Source organism: Odontomachus brunneus, unplaced genomic scaffold, assembly GCF_010583005.1.
Source record: "Odontomachus brunneus isolate Ranch 3 - 2012 unplaced genomic scaffold, Obru_v1 Obru_scaffold_065, whole genome shotgun sequence".
In the NCBI taxonomy this organism is placed as follows: Eukaryota; Metazoa; Arthropoda; class Insecta; order Hymenoptera; family Formicidae; genus Odontomachus; species Odontomachus brunneus.
The window spans coordinates 403,550-412,960 of record NW_022639515.1 but is presented as its reverse complement, the minus strand read 5'-3'; the positions used below and the strand labels follow the sequence as shown (position 1 = coordinate 412,960).

At 36.4% G+C, this 9,411-nt stretch overlaps 1 protein-coding gene across 4 annotated transcripts in view; it reads left to right on the top strand.

Annotated features, from left to right (window-relative positions):
* The window catches only part of LOC116846501, a 15,584-nt gene extending 7,620 nt beyond the window's left edge, over positions 1-7,964 (top strand). Inside the window, exons 4-10 of one of the 4 annotated variants that reach the window (XM_032820427.1) lie at positions 1,397-1,672; positions 2,299-2,847; positions 2,964-3,200; positions 3,299-3,394; positions 4,147-4,248; positions 4,732-4,839; positions 5,190-5,340. In XM_032820427.1, coding sequence (XP_032676318.1) covers positions 1,397-1,672; positions 2,299-2,847; positions 2,964-3,200; positions 3,299-3,394; positions 4,147-4,248; positions 4,732-4,791 — 1,320 coding nt within the window. In that variant the 3' untranslated portion in view covers positions 4,792-4,839; positions 5,190-5,340. Of the gene's footprint in view, positions 1-1,396; positions 1,673-2,298; positions 2,848-2,963; positions 3,201-3,298; positions 3,395-4,146; positions 4,249-4,731; positions 4,840-5,189 lie in introns of all 4 variants that reach the window. The other 3 variants (XM_032820424.1, XM_032820428.1, XM_032820426.1) reach the window with 3 other exon arrangements.
* Positions 7,965-9,411: the final 1,447 nt, after the last annotated feature.

The following is a 9,411-nucleotide window of genomic DNA, read 5'->3' as shown; positions in this document are numbered from 1 at the left end:
TCTCTCTCTCTCTCTCTCTGCGCTTCTTGCCGCGACGCAGTAAGGAACGCACCGAGAGAGCTGAATCGAGTATATCCATCGCTGCACATTCTAAGACCTATGATAAGTTGAGGTTACTCTAAGCACAATACAGAGCGTGAAAAAATTGATCCTTGACTTTTGCGTGCGCAACACGTCTGAATCTGTATAAGAGACGTTTATATTCGTTGTCAGTCGCCAGCCGTATTACTCTGGGATCGCGCTCTGAATTCCGTTGATTAACGGCTAATTCGCATGGTAGTCGGCTCCCATCGCGTGACGAGCGTGTAACCCAGACAGATGTCATTATCCTAAGTGAGGAGAATATAACAAATCATCCAACAGGTAGGCACCCGCGGTTATAAATCCGTCCACATATCGACTTCCGTTAGCTATCGCACATAAATCGCGTGTCGTACACCCCCCCCTCTCCGTTCCTCTTTTGAATGCCTTATATGTATGGAAATCTCGAGGAGATAATTAAGTGGGAACGTCGAATTATTTTTCAATCTCAGTACTCCCACGTTCGCATGTTCTCGCTCTTCAATAATTCTCGAAGTATCTTAGACTTCCGCGTGAAGAAGTACTCGATCTGGCTTTCGGATTGGTGCTACGTCCTTCGCGGATTTATTTTCGACATTTCCTAAACAGATCCAAACGCGATACTAATCCAGAAATAAGATCAAGCTCTTTTAGCATCAAATTTATTCAAAATACATTCCGAATATTAATAAATTTAATATTTTAATCAAGAATATTAAATTAAAATAAAAATCTGGTTTGTTAATTTGGTTCGATTTAAAGTCAAACCAATTCTTTCTTCGATAGTTTTATAATATTCTTGTAAAAAGAATAAATTCTTCTTTTGGACATGTGACAATAAATTTTTCTAAAATTTGTAATGAATATAACTTAAGATTATGATTAAGAAGATATTCTTTGTTGAAAATAACTATTATATCTAAAAAAAGGAAAGCAAATCGGATAATCACTTTTCTTAGCAGTAAAATAATATTTTGCTGCGTGTAGTTGCCGTAAATTTCAAATTACATTCGATACAATATAAATCTATGAAATTTTTTTTAATTTAGCTACATTTTCACATCAAAAACCGATCTTCTAAGAGGACAAATTGTTCTCACCGACATATGACGTTCGATTTTCGCAAGTAACGTTCCCTCGTACTCTTTCGCACACGAGCAATCTGGTTCACAGTCCTCGAGTCGCTTATAAGATTGCGCGATTGCATTGTATTCCAGTGAAATTAGCACGTTATCAGCGCAATTAAATAGCGTAATTGGCAACGGTGTATATTGTATTAGCCGTTTTAATGAATCGCGCTGGCGGATCTCGTTAAACCGTATGATGTGCCATTCAGAGTCTCTCACTGACACCGGCGAGGCCGCGGCCAGGTCACGCGGCCTCTGGAGGAACGACAACGGGGGGCGTCGACGACAGTGATGCCGAGAGCGTGAAAAGTTACGGTAGTGCTTGCAGCACTGCAAGCGCTTGCGAGCACGCTTCCTTCGCGTTGAACGGCACCACCTGGTCTGGCCGATCGCGAAAATATGTCGTGCATTGTTCGAATCATAATGATAACGAGCAGTACCTCACACCCACACAGAGAGCAGCTAGACAAATAAGAAAGTTTCAGGTAATTACTTAATGAAATGCGAGAACGGTTCTACGCTTGTTTAATATTTATTAGATTAATTTAAATATACTAACAGTGATTAATGATCTAAAAATCTTTTCCCATGAGCACGCAACAAGTATTGATATCAATAAAAGTTATTAAATAGAGATATCAATATAAGTTTTTAAATAGAGATACGCTGACAAATGAAATGTGTATTCTATGAAGCAAAATTTTTTAATCAATCTAATATTCAATCCGCAAAATGAACTGCTCTGTTAGTATCTCACTTCAGAGACTGTCAAGAGCAGTGTGTACTCTGTATTTCTCGAATTAAAAACGATTCTTTATCCTAAGAAATAGGGGCTCATGTCAGTTTTGTTGCTTAAATATCAAACAAGTATTTGTTATTGGTTAAATATCCAGGAGTAGAAAATAACATGTTCATGCAAACGTGATTTTATAATGATCAAGATTGGATACGTTAAGAGAGAAAAGCATTAAATGAGTGCATTAGATGATACAAATGCTCGAAAAAATGATCCCCTGTTTTGAAAGATAAATAATGATCCAATTTAGAATCATGTACTTAATAGTTATAATTTTATTTTCTTCATCTCAACTGACTTGGGTCATTTTTTCAGGCCTTGTTGAAGGAGGCACGTAAGGAAATCGAGGAGAAGGACCGTGAGATCTTGCGTTTAACAAAGGAGGTCGTGGAGTTGCGGTTGTACAAGGCTTCTCTGAACAGCCCAGATGAGCGGACAGATAGCAGCGATGCTCTTACTGTGCGCGAGAATAATCCCTTCTCGCCAGATTCACCGAGCAAGGACCTTCCCGACGAAGGCGTCGGGGAGAAGGTCGCTAGTCCGGACACTCCGGAGAAGCGCGTAAACACCGATCTCCCGCCGTCGTTATCCGATTCCGGCCACTTCGAAGATGGTTCCGTCCATTCGAAAGAATCCATGTGCTTACCTGAGGCACAGCCACCTGACATCGCCACCGGTAGATCGATAGTTGTTAGCACAGTATCTGACAACACTACCATCGATTCAGTTTCTGTACCGACGGCAAGCACAAACCGAGATGAAGAGAGGCGTCGACTAGTTAATCATTACGAGAATAGAATCGAAGATATGCATAGACGGCACGTCGATGACTTGCAAGAACTCAAACAGAAGCACAACGATAAGGTACGGTCCCTTGCTCTTGGTGATTACACCGATGCATGTTAGGGTTTGCCGTCATGCTCGCGCGAGCGGACTAAACGATAATACAGTTCTAAGTGTCGGTAACGCGTTTCTTATAGGTGGAGAGCTTGCTGAATCAATTGTCTGAGGTCAACACCCGTTACTGCGAGGTGCGACCGGCCATGGATATCGCGGAGGCTCGAACACGCGAATTAGAAGCGGAACTAGAGGCTGTGAAAACTGAACTGAACGAGCAGAAGACTTTATTTAACGAGCAGGAAGAAAGAAATAAGCAAATGTACCTGAAAATGTATACCAAAGGTCAAGAAGCCGCGCGCATTGAACAGGCTGATCAGGTATTGCATGTACATTGAAGACATACGCGAAACGTATGGAAACGTATGTGAAACTTGAGGAAAATTGATAAAATCTAATATTTTTCGTGATATTGTAGATATTCGTGCAAGCCCACCAATCACCGCCTAAAGTCACTGTCGCAGAACTCCTTCAGCAATTAACCGTCACGCAAGCAGAATTAGAAAATATTAAGGTAAGATATTTAACTTATTATTTTGAAAGCTGCGCGTGGAATATATTTTGGCAGCGCTATATAAAAGGTCGTCTCACAGATCGTATATAGTTTTGGTTATCGTATTTGGTTTTCGTATTCTTTACAAAATGTTTTTCGGCCGGTATTAATATGTTTCAACTATAGAATTGAGAATACGATTCCCGACATGCTTTGAAACACACATTGGTTTATATTAATATTGATTAAAAAAGATATATTTAGTCGCTATAATAATACAGTCTTTTCCAGCGAATTCACGATTTTCGTTATCATCGACGAGCTTTCATAATGTTAGACTGCATTGCAATATTTGCACATTATGATTCTCTTATTATCATTCGACATTCGCATCCTTATTTTCCTTGCTTGATTGTTTTTTTTTGTATGTACGTTCTATCCAAAGATTAACAATTAAAGCCCGCGTGAATTAATTTCGCTGATTTTCTTACGATCGAGAAGAGCAGCTGAGTATCCGATTAATTCCGCTGATATGTTCCGATAACACGTCTAATCAAAGAAATCCCAAGCGCGTTCACAAACGCAATCCGTATCACTGGTCTGAAACAGCTTCTGCATTTGTTTTCTCAGAATTTTCTTCATCATTTATTCATATCTCACATTGTTCACATTTACGAGGCGTGTATACATCACTGTTTCGAGCATCTCCGTAGTTCACGATACTCTTGTACTAACGATGTGCCACTTTTTGTTGATCGCCGCTCACACTCCAGGACACAAGCTACTCGCCTGAACCTCACATTTCAGCCGAACATAGCCACAGTTTGTTAAGCGCTCAGGAGGCTGTTTCTCTCTGGGTCCTTGGCACACGTAAGGTCTGTATTTTAACTCGTGATTGCTACGTGACGCAATTCCCATGCACTCTTTACCGCCCATATATACATATATAATAAACGTTGCATTCGCCCGCATATATACGATGCACCGTTCTTCTGTCGATTGTTTTCTTTTCTGCATCAAGAATTTATATTCCGATACGAAGACGCAATGCTCTCAATCTTGTAATTGAGTCAGTATAGGAAGACGTGGATTCTTTCATTTCAATTTTGTTTCGTAAGTGTATAAAGTGTTCTAAAATTTTCGGTCCTCGTTTCAGTGACTGAAATGAGGAACGATAACTTCGAGGATATCTTCTAAATAAGTCCTTTCGACTTGAACACGGGCAAGGGTGTACGGAGGAGAGCATAATTGCGCTCGCATTTTCTTTTCACACTCGCGTTAGTGCTTCGTTGCAACAACTGCATGTGGTTTATCAAGCACCGACGTAGATGGTTCATACTTTTATACATTACTCTTAGATCGGGCGATTAATCAGTGCACTAGGAAGAAACAGCCTCTTTCATCTTCGGTCAATGTAAGTTTTGCACGTGCTTACAACCCATGCACGCTTCCACCATTGCGTACAGGTGTGTACTATACCTTTGAATCCAAATGGTCAAAGATTATCTCGCGCGAATTCTCTCTATAATATTGATATATCGTAAAGTTGTTTATAATATCATACATTTTTGCGCGACGTTAATCTGAATGTTTGATATTACAACAAGTACATATAATTACATACTCAATTTTCAATTAGACGGACATGAATCGTCGGAAATTACTGTTCAATTCTGAGAGAATGGAATATACATGTGGATTCAAACTTAATAAAACGTAATCATATGTACAAGCAGTTGTATATTTTCGAAATGTCTTTGTGTCGCGACATTTTAATCCTAGTTCTTCAACAAATACGTTCTTTTGTTTCTGCCAGGCAATGTATCGGCGTATCGTGGAGGCGAGAAGCAGTCAGGGTATTCTCGATCCAGAAATTACTCTGCAGTTCCTAAAGTCGGCGATCTACTATTTCCTAACCGATAAGGAGAATCATCACGGCCACTTAAATGCTATTGAAAGTATCCTGGGCTTCACGGAGGCGGAAAAGCACAACATCGATAGACTTTATCGATCGACTAGAAAGTAACGTTTTCGAAAAGCCTTCAATATTATATCATTGCTGACGAGTGGTGTTAGGTTTATTTGATTTAATACCTGAATTCCAAAATACTTATTTTAATTATTTACTCTTTAAAGGAAAAGAGAAATAGTTTTGTGTTTAAAAAACATGTATAAACTTTATGAGCATCTTTTTATAAACAAAATAACAGAATTTATGATAAACGATGATAGAGAATTTGTATATTTATCTGACTGCGAGGAATACATTATTTTTTAACAGTAGTAATTTCTGTTTTGATTTTCAGTGCTCATGAAGTTTATATAAAATGTTTTATATAAAGTTTATTTTCCATTAATTTTTATTTATTCACATTGCATTTAAAGGAAGAAAAAATATAGAATACTTAAAATATGAAGCAATTTATTATAAATTAAACATTCAGAATGTATTTCGTTACATTTTATATCTCGGACACCATACGTCACCATACTTATATTAGGCGGCTACTGGTTAGCTGGCAATTTTATGAAAATTAGATTTAATAGTTCTGGGATTTAACACTATAAATGATAAACATACAGCTTGAAAAGATTGCAGGAGATTTAATCATGGCTGTGTGTAATTTTAATGCTCTACAATGGCCATGTATTACAAATATAACTGTACGCATCTTACGCGATTTAAATGCTCTGAATTAGTTCGTATAAATATTCTAGTTAAAAACGTGAAAAAATATATTGTCTAGTTATTGCAAATCACTCTTTTAACGATTATTATGCATTCAACTTATATATCACAACAACTATGTGAAACGTTTGAGAATTGAGCAAAAAATATGTGATACAGACGAAGTATTATTGAAGAAAAGGATTTAAATCGATCTTGAAAGAATTTAGCATTATATTATTTGAAATGCATGCCCATCCTTGTACGAATAACAGTTGAGTATATATGTATATCTTTCTTGTTATCACGTGAATCCCCGAACATAGATCAAATTTATTTATATATTTCCTTATAAATAATATATATACATGCATGTATATGTTTGTATGTATGTATGTATATATACTTATATGTATATACGCTTTGTTCAAATATATATGTGTATATATATGCATATATATATATATATATATATATATATATATATATATATAATGTTAAATAGATTTATATATATTTACTTGTAGTTCAAGTATACATATACTTGTTGAAGAGAATATATGCATTATATACTTGTGTGTATATATATATACACACATACATACATACATACATACATATATACATACATACACAAGTGCATATATATGTAGAATAGTTCAGAGTTTTTATATACTCTCCCAACTTTTAAGTAATATACAAACAAGCGATTGAGATAAATTTGAACATGATCGTCAGATATCGATACTGTTGAAAAAAAATTATTTGATTGTATCTCTGCAAAAGAGAACACATGATAACTCTGAACCTTTCCCATATATACTATCTATATCAAAGTCTGGTGACATGATGTCCAGATAAGATAACAATATGGAGACTGAAGGATATATCTTGCCTTTTTACCCGCTTGTAACTTCAAATTAAGTAGATCTCGTGAAGGGATATTCAAGTGCAACTATTAGTGAATCAATCTAAGCACACTTCCTATATGTCTCATCATTACATACAATTATAATTGTTTACTTCTTATGAGAAATACTTTTATCTATTTAAATTAATACCAAAGAATAGACGCTCTGTCAATTATTGCATGAATATTTGGTTATGATTAGGATTAATGCTTGGCACCAACTATTGGCTTGAATTTATTTTCATTATATATTGAGGTTTTTAATATTATACATTAACAATAACATTTTACGATAAATTCGGATACAGATAAGTTTTATCCTTTTAAATTATTACATATTAGAGCACTTCATGTAATTAACATGAGGATGGGAAATTTTTAGTATTAGAACGTTTTGAAGAATAATTTAATATGATTATAAGCTAAAGAAATTGTATAAGGTGCCAATAATAGAAATGTGAACATTCATACTACATACAGATCGCTTCTCGAAGCAATGCTCTCCTACTAAATGTTTTATAAATAAAAGAATAGAATGATTGATAGTATCTACTATATCAAAAATACGTCCAATATCAAGAAGTATATAATTTCATACAATACCTAAGCAATCATATTTCTAACCAAGAACCTTCATATTTATTTTTTAATGAAGTTCCTTTTGCGAATGTTATGATGCTAGGCCTATATGTAAGCTATATTGTAATTAATAAAACTCGAATAAGTCATTCCATTGGAAACAAGATAATTATTACAGTGCAAGGACAAGAATGTTAAAAGTAAGCGTTTGTCACTATTCAAACGGATACCTGTGTGATTTTATTGAAACAGTATTCTTGTGAATTTAATAATTGTGTACAGCGCAATGAATTTCCTATAATTTTATTTGTTCCTTCTTTTTTTTGTATATATCATAGTGAGGAACATTATATCTTAATTCATCCTCACTGTATAGATGTTCTGGTTACTGTAAACAATATAAGAGGATTGGAATAAAAATTCAGCATATTTAAGTGTTTTAATAGCTTATTCACAATCTCCTAAAGTTTTATATAAATCAAGAGTAAAGAAGATATATATATATAAATAAATAAATAAATAAATAAATAAAAGTACTTTCTACTCTCGAATGGAAAAAATTATATCAACATAGTGGAGTGTATTGTTCTTGACAATCTACAAGATAGAGTAATAGATAAAAGCACAGTATAAGTAACTTTTTCACCCTATTTTAAATTTTCTTCATATCGAGTTTCAGTAATTATACAATTTACATCTCCTTACCTCCGATTTTTACGAAAAAATACTCAATCGACGCGTTTTTTAAAGGCAAACAACTTTTCTATAAGGGTGGAATTACATATAGGATGTGTTCCGTTTCCACGCATGATGCGCATGAAATGCAGCGTTAGAGTGACAGAAATATGAGTGAGATAAAAAGAGAGGGAGAGCACTCGGGTGAGGTTATCGAACCTAGGTTAGGTTAGTTCTCGAACGCATGAGATCGCATGGATTGCACTACCTCGGAGCTGAGGTAGTTCATGCGTCGAGAACTAACCTAACCTAGATTCGAGAACCTCACCCGAGTGCTCTCCCTTTCATTTTATCTTACCTTCTGTATAAAAAGTACCGGGAAATTGTCATTTAAATGAACCGCGGAAGAGGTAGCGGTAAAAAGTTTTTTTTTTTAGATTGGCACTACCTTCCTTCATTACCAACCGGAGCTTGAGCTCGATCAGTCAACTAGTTTGTTTATGGCAGCTGTCCAAACAAGTCTACCTCAGTGTTGCTCTGCGAATTTTACCATGGAAAAAATAGTCGAACAAAGAGTGTGCCTCAAATTTTGTGTTGCAAACGAAATTTCGTGTGCCGACGCACTGAAAATGTTGAAAAAAGCCTATGGTGGCTCAACCATGTCGAAAACTCGGGCGTACGAGTGGTTTAGTGCGTTCAAAGAGGGGCGTGAAGTGCTCGAAGATTTGCCTCGCTCCGGCCGGCCATCCACGTCTACCACCGACGATAACATTGGAAAAATAAAACATTTAGTGCTGCAAAATCGTCGTTTCAGTGTGAGAGAGCTGGCCCGTGAAGTGAACATTGATAAAATGACCGTTCATGGCATTATAACCAATATTTTGGGCATGAAACGTGTCGCCGCTCGACTGGTCCCGAAAGACCTGAATTTGTTTCAAAAACATTATCGTAAACAGGTGGCCGAAGATATGATTTCGCGTGGCCCAGACTTCTTGAATCGCATCATAACTGGTGACGAGACATGGGTCTATGAGTTCGACACCTTAACAAGCCATCAATCGACCGAATGGCGCATGGAAAACGAGCCAAATCCCAAAAAGGCGCGCCGAAGCCGCTCGAAATTGAAGGTTTTGCTGACTGTGTTCTTCGATTGCCGCGGTGTCGTTCACTCAGAATTTCTCCCCGAGGGCCAAACAGTCAATAAAG